This window comes from Cyprinodon tularosa, unplaced genomic scaffold (genome assembly GCF_016077235.1).
Source record: "Cyprinodon tularosa strain WSP-4 unplaced genomic scaffold, ASM1607723v1 ctg308, whole genome shotgun sequence".
Classification (NCBI taxonomy): Eukaryota; Metazoa; Chordata; class Actinopteri; order Cyprinodontiformes; family Cyprinodontidae; genus Cyprinodon; species Cyprinodon tularosa.
The window spans coordinates 469,498-488,236 of record NW_024039017.1 but is presented as its reverse complement, the minus strand read 5'-3'; the positions used below and the strand labels follow the sequence as shown (position 1 = coordinate 488,236).

The 18,739-nt window shown below is 37.8% G+C and overlaps 1 protein-coding gene across 2 annotated transcripts in view; it reads right to left on the bottom strand.

The window, feature by feature from the left end:
• Nucleotides 1–18,739, bottom strand: part of LOC119787990 (melanoma receptor tyrosine-protein kinase-like) — a 63,402-nt gene that overhangs the window by 23,464 nt on the left and 21,199 nt on the right. For both annotated transcript variants that reach the window (XM_038292099.1, XM_038292100.1), the window contains exons 2-3: nt 11,407–11,558; nt 8,582–8,789 (exon numbers count right to left, since the gene is read on the bottom strand). In XM_038292099.1, the coding sequence (XP_038148027.1) occupies nt 8,582–8,789; nt 11,407–11,558 (360 nt within the window). The remainder of the gene's footprint in view (nt 1–8,581; nt 8,790–11,406; nt 11,559–18,739) is intronic.

Here is an 18,739-nt window from a genome sequence, read left to right as displayed (position 1 = left end):
GGATATCTATTTAAAGAGCATCAAACTATGATAAACAGGCACATGTTAATGAATCAGAGTAAAAATATTTCACTTTGGAACTAATTGAGTAATTGAATTTGGTTAATTTAAATATTTTTCTCACAGACTTCAAGAGGCAAGTGGAGGGTTAACAAAAGCCTTCTTCCCAATTTAGTTGGTGCAAAACTGACAGAGAGAAGCAGTAAAATGTGTGAATATAAGATTCAGCATTCCTCAGAATGAGTGCAGTTCAGATGCAGGCCAGTGGAAGCCTAAACAATGCCATATAACCCATTAGGGATATAATATGCAACTCCACCTGTTAACATAACCTAAACAGCTGCCCTTTTAATCCATTGTAATTTGTTGGAGCGACATTTTACTGACCAGTAAAAAATGTCTTATATAGATTTTGATTTCTTTACAGTACACTGGCTGCAGGTCTTTTGGCGGTTGGTCTCTACACTTTCTGAGTGTTATGATATTCCTGTCTATTCTTCTTTGCAAAACAACTTGTTTTTAGTCAAATGGATGATGAGTGTCTGAAAACAGCAAGTTTTTCCATAGAGTCTGGAATTTAACAAGGCAAATTCAATATGAATCTGTTTGTTTCCTAACCATCCATTGCATCCTTGGCTGGGTGTTCAGGGGGGGCGTCATGCTGCGAGTTGAACCTTCACCCCAGTTTAAGATCTGTTTCAACCTTTAACATTTTTTCTATCAGGATATCCTGGATTTAGTTCCATCCATCTTCATCCATCAAGAAGAATGAATCATGCTGCCACCTCCATGCTTTACAGTAGGGGTGATGTGTTCAGGGTGATGCTTGTCTACACTTTTGGTTCATCCAACCCGTCTAACATATATCTGGTCCCTTCTCACAAATAAGGTAACATCTGGTGAAACTGAATGACATTTAAGGACTGAATTCTAATGCATATTTTATACATATAGTCAGTGTATCCAAAACCAGTTCATCAGCACCAGTCAGACTGTGAAGTCTTAAATATTTATGATGCAACAACATGTTCTTCAAACTCCTTATTGTCATGGTTTTGGTTCCATTTAATGCGATCATAGAATAATTCTATAGGGTATTTGGTGCTGGTCCTTAAGGTCTCTGAATAGGATGTGTAACATTGGTTGGGCTGAAAATGGCATATTTGCTGTTCTATGAGCCCTAATGCAAGCCTGGTTAAAAGCCCTAGAATGAAACGACTGGTTTTCTTCCTTTTATGATATGATCATGAATATTTAGATGAGCTGTGCTCTGATTGGTTGGTTTATAACGAGTGAAGCTGCTGAGCAAAGACGCATCATAGCAACAAGCACTCACTCACTGAAACATCAAATTGTTGTTATAGTAGGAAGACCAGACGTCCTCCTTTTCCTGAACATGTCCTACTTTTCATTCTTAAAAAAATGTCGGGGGAATTTCAAAATCATCCGGGATTTTGGTCGACTACAGTGCAACACATAGTCGAAACACACCGGGTATTCGAACCGAGCCGTCAGCTCCGGGGGGGAGTCTAGTGGGGGACAGAGCGAGAGAACCCAGCCCCGTGCTTCCCCCCGCCTGCCATACTGGCACCCAGCCCCCCTCCTCCGGCTGACGACGGGCGGCTCATGGCTCCACTGCATGAAAAGTGGGATTTTCGTCAAAACTCCCGTAAATTGTCAGAAATTGACGTGGACTTTGTTAGGCAGTGTTCCCCCCATGCCTCCCCCCCATGGAATTTTAGGGGAGGCTTTAACATGTAAATGAACATGCTGTGAGCTATACAAATGCAAATCAGGGTTGCAGGGGGGGTTTTACTCCAAGTGACATTTTTCTAAAAGGTAAGAAATCTCTGATACAAAGAGATCAGGCTCAGTATAGCCTCTTACATTTTAGCTTGAATTGATTTATTTAATTAAAGTATAGAGACCAAAACAGATCTTTAGCTGACAGAGCAATACATTTAGAGCAGTAATTATTAAAAAAAAAAATTGCATTTAAGATAAAAAATTAAATGTCTGTCAATATGCTCAATTCACAATAACTTAAGTGGAAAAGTTTCAAGAAATGAGTCTGAGATGATTCACTTTATAACATGGCGCATTATCCTGTTGGAAGTAGCCATCAGAAGATTGGTACACTGTGGTCATAAGGTCCGGCCAGGTCAAGATCCGCAATTGCAATCGCACCAAACAGGAAAAAGAACATCGACAAATTCCGGTTCGTCAAATTAAAATATAGCAGCAACAGATCGGTGACTAGAAATTATAGCACAATTCTTATATATATAAAAAAAAAAACTAACACCGTTTATTTAAATGATTGGATCCAAACTATTGGTTATTCACCAACGAGGAACTTAAACTTAAACTTTATACCGAGGGACTTAAACTTTAATCAAATCCATTCAAAAGAAACTTCTTATTACAGGAATCAAAAGAGATGCTGACTTTGGGAGTAGAGAACAAGTTCATTAAAAAAAAAGCAGTTTCGAATTATCCTTATCCCCGTTACAAAAATCTACAAAAATATAAATATATATTTGGGCAGAAACTGAACATATGCTGGATGATGGTGGGATTTTTTTTAATATGTCATATTAAATTAAGCGCTCACAGGGTTCATACAGGAATGAGTGACTCTAATTTAATGCTATTTGAAATGATTTTAATGCCATCAACAAGAACCATGTACACAAGTTATTAGTGTACATGAAATATGAAGGAGCTGTAAGCAGAGTTCCATGACTCCTGTATGTATGTAAACACACACACACACATATATATACGTATATATATATATCCTCTAGCTTTTTCTCCGCCTGGAGCGATATAATATATCTGACGAAATTGTTTTTATAAGCATTTTTTATTAAAGAATTATAAATACTTCGATAAACATATTTAAATAATTTTAGTGCCAATTAAGGCCTTGGTTTAAAAAAAAAAACAGAATGATTTTTTAATTATTTTTATTGATCCGCGGAAACCCTGGTTCATTGACGAAGAAGAAACGTCGGAGGTGGAAGGCCGGAAAGATTGCATGTGGATGGTCGTTTGGTGCATGGCGCGTGTTTTGAAGCTGCTTATGGAGAAATGTCTTGGGCCGTGAGTAGTGAGGAAACAGGAAGCGATTCTTGTGGGATGGAAGAGGGAAATAGTGACAATGAAGGTTGGAAGATAGCAACATCAAAAAATGAGAAAAAGCGGAAAAAACAGAGATCAGTTCAAGGGGAATCTAGTTCAGAACAATCCAGTGATGATCATTCCATACATTCCACAGCACAACAAAATGAATTCAAAGTCATATTCAAAGTCGTTAATCAGGCAGACTCTTTTACAAATTGGAATCCGGTTCACTTAACAAAAACCATCAATAAACTTGTCGGAGAAGTCAGAGGTGCCAGAATTCTGTACAGTGGAGACCTGCTAATTATCTGCAGAGACAGCGCCCAGCAAGGCAAAGCAATACGGATCAACAAAATTGACGGGATAAGAGTTCAGTGCAGCTTAATGGAGAACAAAAAGTTCAGCAGGGGAGTCATTGGAGGAGTTCCTCTAAAAATTTCTGAAAAAGAGATTCTGGAAAACATAAGAGGTGCAAAAGTAAAAGAAGTAAAACGGTTAAAAACAACAAGAAACGGAGAAAGATCTGACAGTTTATCTGTGCTAATTAAATTCGAAGAAGAGCAATTACCAAGCAAAGTATTCATCGGTTACATAAGCTATAATGTCAAAATCTACAATCCTCCACCATTGAGATGTTTCAAATGCCAAAAATTCGGTCACATTGCAGCAGTTTGTAAAGGGAAACAGAGGTGTGGAAGGTGTGCAGGAGAACATGAGTACGGAAAATGTGGAAAAGAAGCTAAAATAAAATGCTGTAATTGTGGTGGAGAACATACTGCTGCCTATCGCGGCTGTGAAGCAAGCAAAAGGTCTGAGGAAATTAAAAAAATGAAATTTGAGCTCGGAATAACCTACGCTGAAGCTGCAAAAAGGATCCCATCTCAGTCAGAAAAACCCAAACCTACAGTTCAACACACAGCAAATTCCAAACCTCTAGAGAAATCTCTAAAAATTGATGAAGACTCACTTATTGTTAAAAAGACAAATTTTGTTCTTTTCATGGTAGAAGTTATTAATTGTACTGCACAGACAACAAAAAAAACGGAAAAAATCAAAATAATAGTGAAGGCTGCAGAAAAATATCTGGACATTAAAGATTTGAACTGGGAGATGGTTGGAAGTATGATGGGAGGACCGATGGGACCATCAGAAACTGGCAGAGTTAAGATGACCTAGAGTAAATTAAAATTATATGGGCAAATGTGATTTAGTATTATGTTGGTTTAAGTTACACAGGTTTTTTTTTTTTTTTTTTTTTTTTTTTTTTTTTTTTTTTTTTTGGGGGGGTGAATCGTTTCCTGTTTTCTTGCTTTACTCCATATCAGTTGGTGGCGGTAATGCACAATTCACAAGTCTGCCAACCGCCATAAAATCCCATAAGAAGAAGAAGAACCCTGGTTCATCTCGCGCATGCTCTTTACGATCTCCAAGAAACTCAGAGCGGCGCAGTGAGCAGCCACAGTGGAGGATGGATGCTTTGCTTTGTGCAGGCGGTCTGGAGCGTCTGGATTTCGGGGTAAAACTCCTCTTGGACGCGATGGCGACTCTGCATCGAACAAGACGAACTCAAAGAAGAGATGCTAGCGGTAAATATATGTTCGATTACTGCCTGCTAGGCTAAAAGCAGCCTAGCCTAAGCTACGGCTAATAGCAGCCTAGCCTAAAGCTACCGCTAATAGTAGCCTTGCAAGAACATTAAATTATAAACAATGATCTCAAAATAATTATTAATCAACATGAAATAAAGCCGGCTGGTGAATTTAAGTATCTGGGTGTAGTTTTAGATTCAAAATTGAAATTTGATGCCCATATTAAGAAAATGACAAAAACTATAAAGACAAATATAAACTGTTTTCGAATGATTCGACCATATGCATCAAATCAAGCTGCACAAGTATATTTACATGCAATGATTTTATCCCATATGTCTTATTGCGCCATCGTTTGGGCCCAGGCCACAAAGTCTGTTTTAAAACCTTTACTCTCACTTCACAAGCAAGCATTAAAAATATTCGATCAAAAACGGGTGAAGTGGCATCACTGCAAAATTATTAAAAAACACAATATGATGACGTTTGAAAATTTTATAAATTTCTCATTTTTAAAAGCTATTTTTAAATGCCTTAATGGTCTTGCCCCTGAGGTAATCTGTAAATTTGTTTTAAAGTATGCAAATGAAGGAATCAGGACAAGAGCTGGAGCTATGGGGAACTGCAGGATTAAAAGATGTCGGACATCTATGGGTCAGTCCGCCTTCTCAGTGAAAGCATCACATCTCTGGAACTCTTTGCCTCTGGAGCTTAAGTCACAGACTGATATTCGACTTTTCTCCACAAGATTGAAAAAATGGCTCAAAGACAAACAAGAGTATGAGCACTAAACTGGCTTGTACTGTACATTTTTGTTTTAACTTCTCTTGTTTTTTTGTTTTTTTTGTGTTTTTATGCATTTGTGTGTCTTAACTAACCTCCCCCCCCCTTAATGCTAACACCTTTTAAAAGCCTAACCAGGGACGAAGGCTGCAAATTAGCCCATGGCTACAAGCCTTATGTACTTGGACATCGGCCACCTGTTTGGTTGCAATGTTTAATTGTACTGTCCCTGTCAAATAAACAAATAAATAAATAAAAAAAATAAAAAAACAAGCTTTATTAAAGTGTATTTTTTGTGATTCACAGGAAGCAGTACGCCGTCTTCACAACTCGGAGACTAATTGCAGGCGCTATGAACCGGAGCAAGGGTAAGATTTAAAGAATAGCACAGTAGGCGTCTGCACATCGGACCTGCCTCGGAGGGAATGCTGCCAGTTACCTCCAACCCCGAGGAAGCAAACGGACCGTTCACGGAGTTTTAATTTTTAGAAACGCATGTGTTTGGATACGCGTTGTATATAGTTGTGTGTTTCAATAAAGCTCTTTCTTTGCATAAAAAGCTTCCTGGCAAATGTTCATTTCCTGTATAAATTCATTCATGTCCTTGATGGTAGCATAATAATTGTGTAGTAGTGTAGGATAACATAAATACACACCATATGAATGTATATATATATATGAATATATATATATATATATATATATATATATATATATATATATATATATATATATATATGAATATATATATATATATATATATATATATATGAATATATATATATATATATATATATATATATGAATATATATATATATATATATATATATATGAATATATATATATATATATATATATATATATATATATATATGAATATATATATATATATATATATTCATATGAATATATATATATATATATGAATATATATATATATATATATATGAATATATATATATATATATATATATGAATATATATATTCATATGAATATATATATATATATATGAATATATATATATATATATATATGAATATATATATATATATATATGAATATATATATATATATATATGAATATATATATATATATATATATATGAATATATATATATATATATATATATGAATATATATATATATATATATATATGAATATATATATATATATATATATATATATATATATATATATATGAATATATATATATATATATATATATATATATATGAATATATATATATATATATATATATATATATATATATATATATATGAATATATATATATGAATATATATATATATGAATATATATATATATGAATATATATATATATATATATATATATATATATATATATGAATATATATATATATATATATATATATATATATATATATATATATATATATATATATATATATATATATATATATATATATATGCCAACCAATCACGAGCGACTTTACTTGTTTAAAAAGAAGCTGTTCCGTCCAATACTCAGTAAGAAAATTAAAGCCTGGCGTGGCCACGTGTGGTTTTGCTGCCAATCACGAGCGATTTCATTTGTTTGAGAATAGTGGTTTCAGCCAATACTGAGTAGGTTATTCAAGCCAGACCTGGCCAGCCGCGCGGGTTTGCTGCATTCATATGCTAATTAGGGCCATTAGTACAGCTGATCGCTCTCCACATACGTCAGAGTCCGTTTCCGACAATTTGTGGCACGACAAACGCGGACAAGCACGGGTTGCAAATTGTCAGAAACTGACGAAAATCAGGCAGATCTGCGGGAGTTTACGGGGACGAAAATCTCACTTTTCATGCAGTGCTCTCTGCTGAGGTCCGGTCCGTTCAGCGGCCCAGCAGCCAACAATTCATATCTCCCCCCCTCGCTTGGGCTAGTGAACTGTGGGCTGGTCTGTATGTTAATTTCGGGGCGTAACAAAAGTACAGGCCAGAACCGAATAAGGCAACATCCCTGGGTTTACGTCAACTCTGTGCTTCGTTTGAATTCCCCTGTTTTATGGTGGAAGTTTAGAATTGTGAGATTTGCAGAGAAAGGAGGTGTTGATGGGGTTTGAACTTCTCTGTACGTCCATTTCACCCACTGAACCATGGTTATTCATCTATGACAATAGAAACTCGGTTTCGCATTCTATGACCCCTATAAGCTTTCAGTTTAGCTTTGATCCATGTTTTTCTTTGTTTTCTAGTTTTATTGTTTTTTATGTTGTGAGTATTCCTGGTTTTCAGCATTGTTGGTGGGTTTATGTTTGTGGCTTTTGCTTCTGTTACCCTTTTTGGTAATAAATCTTCAAGAAACCACTTCAGCTTCAGTCTCTGCATTTGGGTGCTCCTGTAAAGCCCCCACACCAATGCGGCACATGGTGAAGTATTATCCATTTCTTCCAGATCAAAATATGCAGAGCATCCATTAGACACTAAAGTAATGATAGAATTAGATGTTTATCATTTGAAGCCTGATAATTAAAAAGAGCTTTAATATTTCTGTTTTAAGTGAAAAAGTTTTTTCTCACTAAACTTTTCTACTGCAGTCAACCTCTCAGGTGTAATAGAAAAGAAACAGATCCACTGGTTAACCAACATCCCACTCCTTTCCGTCACCTAACTAGTCCAACCATTACCTAGGAATTAAAAGGCTATGTGTTTACAGTAGAGGTGTGATTCAGATAACCAATCCAGTGAAGCTGAACCTCCTACGTCATGAGGCAGAGATTGCCAGGGAGCGTTCCATTTCTTGCTGCCAGAACTTAATGTGCCGTTGAAAGAAGGCTTTTTTTAAGATGCTGTGTCTCCACCCAGCCGGCTCCCTGCCAAGAACTTCCAACTAAAAAAACTTTTATTTGCGCAATCCATTGAGTTTTAATACACCAAAACACGCCTTGTTTTAAACTTTATGATAATGATTTGCTTCAGCTGTAGACTTCCTTTACAGGTATTTGCTGGAGTACATCTGTTAACGCTATCCTTTCCTCTCCTAACATTTGCTTTGTGAGTGCTTGTATGGGCATAACGTCCTCCATCTGACGTGTCCTCCCAGCAGCTGCACCCACCAGTCAGGTTGCTGAGCTGTAGCTGTCTCAGCCCGCTGGTGTAGTTGACCGTCGGAGATAATTGGATCTTGTTGTAGTTGGACAGGACCAGCAGCGCGTACTGGCTGTCGTAGAGCTTCTGTCCTCTGATCAGGCGTAGATTGACCAGCGGGATGGTTGCAACTTCGTTCATAGCGATCAGGACATAGCCGCTAACTTCCTGGATGGACTGATGAGACAGAGAAAAAGAGGAATAAACATTTGCCTGATACTTTAAGAAATCAAAAACATTGGCCTTTTGAGATCATGTTTATTTTCTGTAAACCTGCAACAAGACTGTGTATCAGTTTTCATAATAGAGGTGAACATTTGAGGTTTCCTATATTGCAAATCATGCTTCAGTTTATTTACTTATCCTCAGAGGCTGAAACAGCTTCATTTATTGCTTAAGAACTGCGATAAATCAAGGGTTGTGCAAGTCATTAAAACCTCCAGGCTTTTGGACTAAAGTCAGCACATGATGCACTAAGGAAAGGAAACCCAAAGTAGTTACGCGTTTAGACATGTAACTTCCCTAAACATGAGGAAATAAGGTGAATATTGTTAGTTAATAAAAATGTCCTAGTATGTCCTTGAAGGGTGTTGGACCCTTAACATCACAGAATAACGCTGGTGAAGATTCTCAGTCATCCAGGTCATAGTCATTCCAAAAAAAGTTAAAAAACAATCCACTGGACTTTGTTTCCAAGTTTCGCCTCCCATCCAGGAAGCTTTTTAAATTCAAAATGTCAGAAATAGCATTGAGTTCGAGGCTTTATGCCTTGAAAACCAGAATGTTCACATTTTGGACAAAGAAAACATGTGGTTTGAGAGGGGCGTGAAGGAAGCCATGTTAAGAAAAAACAACCTTAAACAGAGGGGATGGACTCAGATTTCAGCTTTCAAAAGCTATAATCCAGCAATACAGTTGATTCCTTCCCGCTATCTTTACAACCCCCAACCCTTGTCAGGGGAACTCGCCTATTCAGCCAGGCCAATAATTCCCTTTAACGACACCCTTTTCAGAGACATAGACAGGTATGGGGCGTTGGGTTGTTTTTTTTTAAGTTTGGAATCACAGAATAACATTTTAATTCTTAAGTTCCTGATGTGATCAAATGATTATGATAGCCAAATCTGATAGATCATCAATTCAAGCAGTCAAAGTTATTGTTACATTTTCATTGTGTTGATTGATTGTTGATTTGTCTTACATGTGTTAACAGAACATAGGTTCACACCTTTAGTTTGGGACCATTTTTATGCCCCTATCATTGGTCAGTTAATGGTCTAGTGCCAAACTAAGTGAGAAAAAGTTTAGAGGAAAAGTAATTAGAAAACCAGAGCTACTGCACAAAACTAGTCTCACTGATCACAGGAAAATCTAATTGGTTAGAGAGATAAAATAGAAAATACAGCAGAACTATGGAAATTACTGAGCTCCATAGGGAACACGGTGCAAAAAAAAGCCCCCCCAGCTTATTTTAATACAATCCTACTAAAGAATTTTCTTATTCAAGAAAGTCTATTTTTTCCCCTTTGTTTCCATAAGTATTCAAAGTTTCCAGTGATTATTCTTTATTCTTTCATCTTTAGATGACAGTAGAAGCTCTACTGTTCTACGTTATCAAATTTCATCAATATTTGATGTAAAGTCTCACAAAGCAAAACCAGACTTTTAATATTGACTGAAATCTGGTGTAGGTCATCTGAAACTACTCTTCTGTCATTCAGAGGTTAAAGTACTTACTGGAAACAAACCATTTTGGTGCAACATTGATAGCAACTTAGATGAAAGTAATTAAAAAAATACAGATTCTGGAGGGCTGTAATTTTGAAATGCTGGGAAACTTTGAGAAGTAAACATCTGGAGGGGTTCTGCTCTACTACAAGGTTCTCACTGGAAACAAAGGGGGTGTTTTGGAAGTGTTTTAATAATCATGGAACCTAAGGAAATAGAAGAAACATGCAAAATGCCACATAAAACAGTACCTCTCATTCTCATACGTGCATAGTCACATGCTGAAATTGCTTTTGATTTTTTAACAAAACAAAACTTCTGCATTGTCTTGCAAAATAAGGTCAAGATCTCCAAAAACATTTTTAAGGTCTACCAAAATATAGGATACTTTTTTTTTTTTTGTCCCTGTTTCTTGGGGACACAGCAACAAAATCTACTGAAAAATTGATTCAATTGTGATTGAAAGCCCCTGAAGAGCTGGCCCAAGTGGCTAGGGCGTCTGGGCCTCCCTACTGAAGCTGCTAAACCAGCGACCCCACCCAGGATAAGCGGAAGAAGATGAATGGATGGCTGGTGATTGAAAACCGCCAAAGATATAAATGTTAACTTCTAAAGTAAGAAAAAGAAAAATTTCTGCTGAAACAATGAATTTGAGATGTCAGGCATTACAATTTTTTTTTTTAAACAGGTGGCCGCTCACACTGAGCCTGGTTCTGCTGGAGGTTTCTTCCTGTTAAAAGGGAGTTTTTCCTCTCTACTGTCGCTACAAGCATGCTTAGTGTGAGGGATTGCCTTCAAGTCAATGAGTCGATGCAATCAGCTGGTTTTCCTTAGATAGAAAACTTTGAATCAATCTGACTATATCATCTGGTTGAACTGTAAAGTGCCTTGAGATGAGGTGTGTTGTAAATTGGTGCTAAAGAAATAAACTGAAGTGAATAGAATTGAATCAAAGACTTTATCAGAAGTTTCATCAAATTATAAAAAAAATTTCTTGATTGAGAACAGTATAGATGTTCCAATGAGACTGATCATGACAGTGATTGACAAAGGAAATCAGACACACCTGGAGGAAGGACAGGTCCTCGTTCTCCTGGGTGTAGGTGATCTCTAGGTTCTCCAGTACGACGCTGCAGTTGGAATACATCCTCTTCATGTTGCTATAGTGATACTCACGGGTGCCCAGCAGAGTCAGCTGGTTGCTCATCCCTTGGCAAACTGAAAACAGAGAAATGCAGGACAGGAAGTTGACTGTAGTTCCTCTATGCCACTACAGTATGTGGTGCTTTTTCCATTGGAGCCATGGCAGAGCTGAGTTTAGGATGAAGGTTAGCAAAACCATCAGTTCAGTTTTAATGGGAAATTAAACCTTCCACAGCCTGAGGATAATGACAATATATAATAATGGGGTGAGTGATACATTTTATGCTGTACAGAGGTTTTACTCATTACAGGATCCCTTATAAAACAATGAGGTGATATTCTTTTCGTTCTCACAACATGGAATCAGATAATAAACCGATTTCTCCCTAACTGGTCATAATTATATTCCCAAAGAATAAAGAAATGTTAATGTTACATAAAAAGCCAGTTTTATGTGAATCCAAACTAATCTGACACCATGTGGAAAAATACAACCGTCCACTAAACCCCCAATTGCTCAAAAAATGGTCAAAACAAAATTATATTTTGAAAAATAATTTTTTTTTTTGCCAAGTATATTTGTTTCTGTTTTTCATGTAAAAAAAAGTGTCTAACTCCCGCACTTGGTGATCAAACTGCGTTATTGATCTTAAAGCCTCCATGTTAGGACGATGTAATTCTTTAAATGTGTGCCGATGTTACTTTGTTTCACCCTCAGAGTTATTGTTCAGGTAAAGTTGCACAGTCATTTTTCCAACATGAAGAAACAGCAATGAGTCAGAGGATTTCAACAGTGGCAGCGAGGAATGAAGATCTGCAGGCTCACTTCTTCACCTTAAACAGTTTACTCGTTAAAAGCGAGTAACACCCCAGAAACTAGGACAGCTCTGGATCCAGAGGTCAAGGGTCAACCAGATCTCTGAGGGAGCGTCTGCATCAGAAGTGTAAATTGATATTCAATTCAAAAATCTAAAATACTGTTTCAATCCAACAAGGAAATTAAATCAGCTTCTGAACGGTCTGTGACGTCACAGGGTCAGCATGCTGATGACAGCAGGCTGGGTTTTTTCCCTGCAGATTCTTCACCTCATCAGACCAGATTCTCAGGCACGTGTTATCTGGAGCAACTTTAGGAAAGATCAGGTCAGAGCTGTTCTGGTTCTTAAACAACAGCGGCATGTTAGGCAGAAAAAAACCTGGTATACAGTCACATTTATGACTGTTTCTACAGAGCATCAAGCTCAGCATCATCAGGCACCCTTCATTATTACACCCATAAGGAACCAATTAGAGCTGACCCAAGTTAGAAACTAACAAGCCGCTGCTCTCTGACCCTAGTAATGTAGGGGCCAAGCATATACACTGCCTAAAAAGATTTTCAAACTCTTAAATTTAGATTAGCAGTACATTCATAAGGAATCAATAGGCCATTATCTTTGCTTGTTTTAACCCAAAAAAACTATCAGGTACTATGTGATGGTGAAAACTGGGAAGTGAGGGTTGATGTCTGAGCTTTGGAATGAACTAAAACAAAGTGTGAATGGTTTACAGCAGATGTTAGTGATGCTGGGATGACTGGAGCCCAACGGGCCCCAAGATGAAACACACGAGTCCAACGCTGACATTTCTGGGATAAATCTTGGTTTATTCCAAGTTCTGGATGTTGAGTTGATTCTCCTGCTTAAACAGGAACCCACTTGTCTGAATTAATCTGATGAATGACTTTTTGTGCCTCTGGATGGATCACTATTGGTGGACTCCCAGCTGTGATGTCACAGAAACAACACAGCTGAGCTCAGAGTGTCCCTGATGGGATGACGCCTGGCAGGTCGGCCTATTGTGAATTCTCCACATCTGGACTCAGACATAATAACCAACAGTCTCACATTAAACAATGAACTCTGTAGCTATTCCACTTTATCTCATCTCCATCATTCCTTTCTTCCAAACTTTATTTCTCTTTTCTTCATTTTATTCCAGTTTTCTCTCTTTTTTTCCTCTCATTTTCATTCCCTCCTTTCAGTTCATCACTCCTTTCCTAAACCTTCATCCCAATCTCTCCTTCTGTTTTCCCTCTCATTCCTCCCAGTGTCTCCTATCTCCTCCCATCCTCTGTCCTCTCCCACTCATTTATTCTCCATCCTTTCCCATATTCCCAAACATCCTTATTTTCCTTCCTCCCCTCCGGTGGAGTTCTCTCCCCCCTCTGTGACACAGACACGCCAACATTTGTCTGTGTCCATATCTCCTCCTTTTCCTACTCCTCTGCATCTTTTTCTCTGAACTTCTCCTGCAGTTTTCCTTTAACGCTAAAACCCCAAATCTTTTGATATTCTCGGCACAGTCACATCCATGTGGGGAAAGATAGGAGACTTAAGTCCACACTAGTTGTGCCATATTTCAGAGCTGCAACATGTCTGGAGCGCCGAGAAGCACAAGGTGCTCAATACTCAGTGACCTGGCCAAGGTAAGGAAAGCCGAAAAAAGGCAACCTTTGAACAAGACACACAAGACAAAACGTCAAGAATAGGTCAAGAACTATCTGAAGACTGATTTCTCCAAGGTGTTTCTGTCTGATGGAATGAGAGTGAGTCTTGATGGGCCAGATGGATGGATGGGCACCAGGCTGGATCAGTAAAGGGCAGCAAGTTCCTTATCGACTCAGACACCAGCAAGATGGAGGTGGGGTACTGCTATGGGCTGCTATCATCAAAGATGAGCTTGTGGGACCTTTTCAGGTTGATGATGGAGTCAAGATCAACTCCCAGACCTACTGCCAGTTTCTGGAAGATACCTTCTTCAAACAGTGGTACAAGAAGAAGTCGCCATCATTCAAGAAAAACATGATATTCATGCAGGACAATGCTCCGTCACACGCATCAAAACACACCACAGCGTGGCGGCCAGAAAAAGTCTAAAATGAGAAAAAATAATGACATGGCCCCCTTGTTCACCTGATCTGAACCCCATCTAGACGCTGTGGTCCAGCATTAAATGTGAGATCTACAGGGATGGAAAACAGTCCACCTTTCTGAACAGTGTCTGGGAGGCTGTGGAGGCTGCTGCACGCAAACAGAAAAAGACACTGACTGAATCTATGGATGGAAGGCTTCTGAGCATCATGGTGAAGAAAGGTGGTTATATTGGTCACTGATTTCTTTTTTGTTTTGTTTTTTAAAGTCGTAAATGCTTCTGAATTTTGAGTTGTGATATTTGTTTACCTGGTGAAAATAAACAGGTGAGATGGATATATATTTGTTTATTATTACGTTCCCTAATAACTCTGCACAGTAATATTTACCTGCACACACAGACATCCTCATAAAATGACCAAATCTAAAAACAACTCACAAATTTCCAAAAATATGAAACTTTGATATTAAGGAGTCTTGGGTTGATTGAGAACACAATTGAGGCCCAATAATAAAAATAATCCTCAAAAATACAACTTGCCTAATAATTCTGCACACAGTGTATATAAGCGGAGCACTAAATAGAATAAATAGTAACCTGGCAGACTTAGAAAAAAAGCAACAAAAAAGCAAAAGGTAGTTACTTGAATCGTCTAAAACTGACCAACTGAACTCAAGCATAAATAAAAATATAAATTATAACATGCTGGTGAAGATTCTCACTCATCCAGGTCAGTCATTCAAAAATAGAATATTAAAAACAATCCACTGGACTTTGCTTCCAAGTTTGAAGACGTTTTGCTTCCCATCCAAAAAGCTTTTTCATTTCAAAATGTCAGAAATAGCATTTTTTTCTTAAAATAGTGCATTTGTTCTTGGATTGAGGAGATAAAAGACATTTTTGCCAATAGAACAAGACAATTTAAGACATTTAAAATAAGTAAACACACTTGCATTGTCTATTTCATTCTTATTCTAAGAGTAAAAATGATCATTTCATTGGTAAACTATCTCATTTACCTACTCAAATTAAGGGTAAATGCACTTAATTTAAGACATTTATTTTTCCAGTGCTGGAAATAGATAAAATTTCCAAGAAGACGGCAAAGAATGATGATGTGTGAAACATCCCACTGCACTCAGAATCTAGAAGTTCAGGATTCCTGATGATCCTTGAACATATCCTGCAGCTCCCACCCTCACATTTACGGGCTATTGTTAAACATCTGAGGACAGTCTTAAAAAGATCCAGTCACGTGGAAACAAACTAAATGTGTTTCCTCTTTGCTTTCGTTATCTGACAGCCTTCTGGCCTCCAGTGTAATTTTTCCAAATCTTCAGAGCAGTGATTGTTCTCTTAAGTGGTTGTAAATACCTTAATATCCCAGAGATCACTGAGTCAGAGCTGCGGCATTGTTGAGCAACACTTTACACAGGTAAACACAGGAAATACAACCTCAGTCATAAACAGCGATAGATGCCTGTTGTTCTGACACCTCCTTCTGGTTAGCAGTGAAACGCTCTCAGGATGACGGGGTGAAGGTGAGATGAGCTGATTAAAAAAGCCAAACATACAAAGAGACGTTATTTGTTCAGGAACAGGTCGGGCCTGTCTATGTCTTGGATGACAGCTACGCTCTTAGCCATAAACGTGAAAGCAGTGTGTGTGTGTGTGTGCCTGTCGGTTTGTGTATTGGGTAAAGATCTCATTTACAATAGTTCATCAGATGAAATGAACATTGTGTCATTAAATGATGCCTTCGTTGTCTGGTTATCAGGGATAAGAATCGATAAGTTCACGTTTCATTTTTCATGTTTCGTGACAAAAGCAGCAGTTTTGTTCTTTTGCCTTATCTGATCTCATGATATTCCCACAGCTCTCCCTGAGCATTAGTCCTACCCACCATCATATATACTTGTTGTGCGTATTGGTTGTTTAGAAGGATCCCTATTATTCTCAGCCTTAGAAATCACTCTTCCATGGGGGAAACGGAAACATAAAAAATATGTTAAAATAAATCAGTCAGCAAAATTACAAATCAAAACAGCCCAAAAAAGAGAAATAATAACAAAGACGACCAACTTAAACATTTAAAAACAAAAGAAAAGAACAATTTAATAAGGCCATCAAAAAACCAACAAAAACATTTAATAAAATGACTCAAATGAATAAAATAAACATGATTTCATCATGAATAATAGATATTTTTAATTCCTTTTAAATTTTATTGATTAGATCTAATTTCTGTTCCAGTAAGGCTCCAGTAACTTTATTGATCTCACATTGGAGAAAATTACCTCTGCATTTTAACCCATCCCCTTGGGGAGCAGTGGGCTGCCATTGTGTGGCGCCCGGGGAGCAGTGTGGAGTTAAAGTTGTAGAGAAGTGGCAGTTCCAACCGTTGCATTTCCAAATTTTCCCGAGTGGTGCACGACTTTACACGAATTAATAAAGTGAATGTGATTGATCAATTATCAAGGGGGCGGGATTGTTGTTGCAGATGGTTCGCAATCAAGTTTGGTTAGTAACTTGGTAACTTAGTGCTAGTAGGTTCCCAATGGGATATTTCATTGGGACCAAGTAGCACTAAATTGGTGACTTAGAAACGACGCTGTCAAGGAACGCTATGGACAGAGGAAACATGCAAGAGGAGGAGAGTTTAGTGTCGGAGGTCGTGGATGAGTCTCCTCGGTCATACATTTTTTATTTAGAGAAGGAAAGCGGGATGAAAATGTTGTGGAAGAGGACGCCAGGGCGGCAGAAGCTTGGTTTGGTGTAGAAGGCTTCCAGCCGTACATGTTTGAGCCCTTGCCTTGCAACGCTGCCAGTTCTGTTAGCTCTACGCCTGCTGAAGACACAGACGTCCATCCCCGTGAACACTGGGACGCAACTCAATGGGAAAGGAAATGATTCTTATTTCAAACGTTGCATATATTAGCTGCGACACATGAATCAAGATGCTATGACCATAAAAATTTTATTGACTGATGACCTTTGATGTATGATTGGCCGAATTTAGGTGTTAAGGCTGACTGATAACTAACTGGCCTGCATAAGATAACGAGAAAACCCCCCGCAGATTTTAAGACATTTTCAAAATTTGGGGAAAATATTGTCTGATAAAGAGTACATGTATATACACGTTTAATTCTGAATGATTTGAAATTTAAATATGATTTTCCTATGACTTTAAGGGTCTTGCTCAGGAACCCAGAGTGCAGGCTTTGGGGATCGAACCGAAAACTTGCAACCTTCTCAGAGCACAAGCACTCTGCTCTAACCACTAGGCCCTCACCTCCCCTAATTTATGCATTCATTTTGGGCAGAGTTAGTGAAAAGGTAACAGAAGCTTGTCTTTAATCAAGAATATTTAAAATCCTCCCTACTTCAAATGATCAACATGCATAGCAGGAAATGATGATGCAAATAGTTTTATAGCAGACTAGATCTAGCAGTTATCCCAGCAGGTATCTAAAATGTGACTTTGAACACTCTTATAGCATGATGATGAGTGTGACGCGATATGGTCTACAGTTTCAGCTGCTCACTCTAACTTTTCATTTGTTTTTATTTTTTTATTTTAATGTAATGATGCACATTTAAAAATCTGATTAAGCCGATGAAGCTGAAATGTTGGATTTTGGTACAATTAGTAATTTGATTTCATATATCATTATTGTTTTTGGTTTGGTGTCTATTTCAAATTCATGATGCTAAAATCTATGTGTGAAATCTGACTCCTTGAGTGAAACTAAAAGTCTGCAGGATCAAACACGATTCAGTTGGGATTAGCAGACTGATCCACCCGGCCTTGCCGTCTTCTTGTACCCAATTTCCTTTGACTTATACCAAATGTAAAGATTGTTGCTCAAACACGTCGCAGATTCTTTCACAGCTTAGAGAGATAAACCACGTATGAATCAGAGAGCAAACAGACATGATGGAACTGGACCTAAGAAATCCTCTTCGTCCATCCCTCCGCTACCTGCTGACGCAGTTGCCGAGGCAACAGCGATAAATCTCAGCTTCTTTGAAAGAGAAAATTTGTAAAGCCGCTCAGATGTTGATGCATGGGGGGGGGGGGGGACTAACTGTTCTGAACTGTCGGGTCACCCTCAGCAGGTCGTTTACCTCTGAAGGTTTTAGGTTAAAACCAGAGTTTCTCTGAATAAGGGACAGATATCAGGGAGGGAAACGTCACCACGGATTGCTGCCACCTGACATGTTGGATGGAAAAATTAGATGGAGGAGGTTTGATGTTTTTGAAGTGCAAGAAACTGTGTTTACTCCGTCTGATACAACATCTGCTCAACGCTATAGAACTTATGGTGTTCTGTAATTTC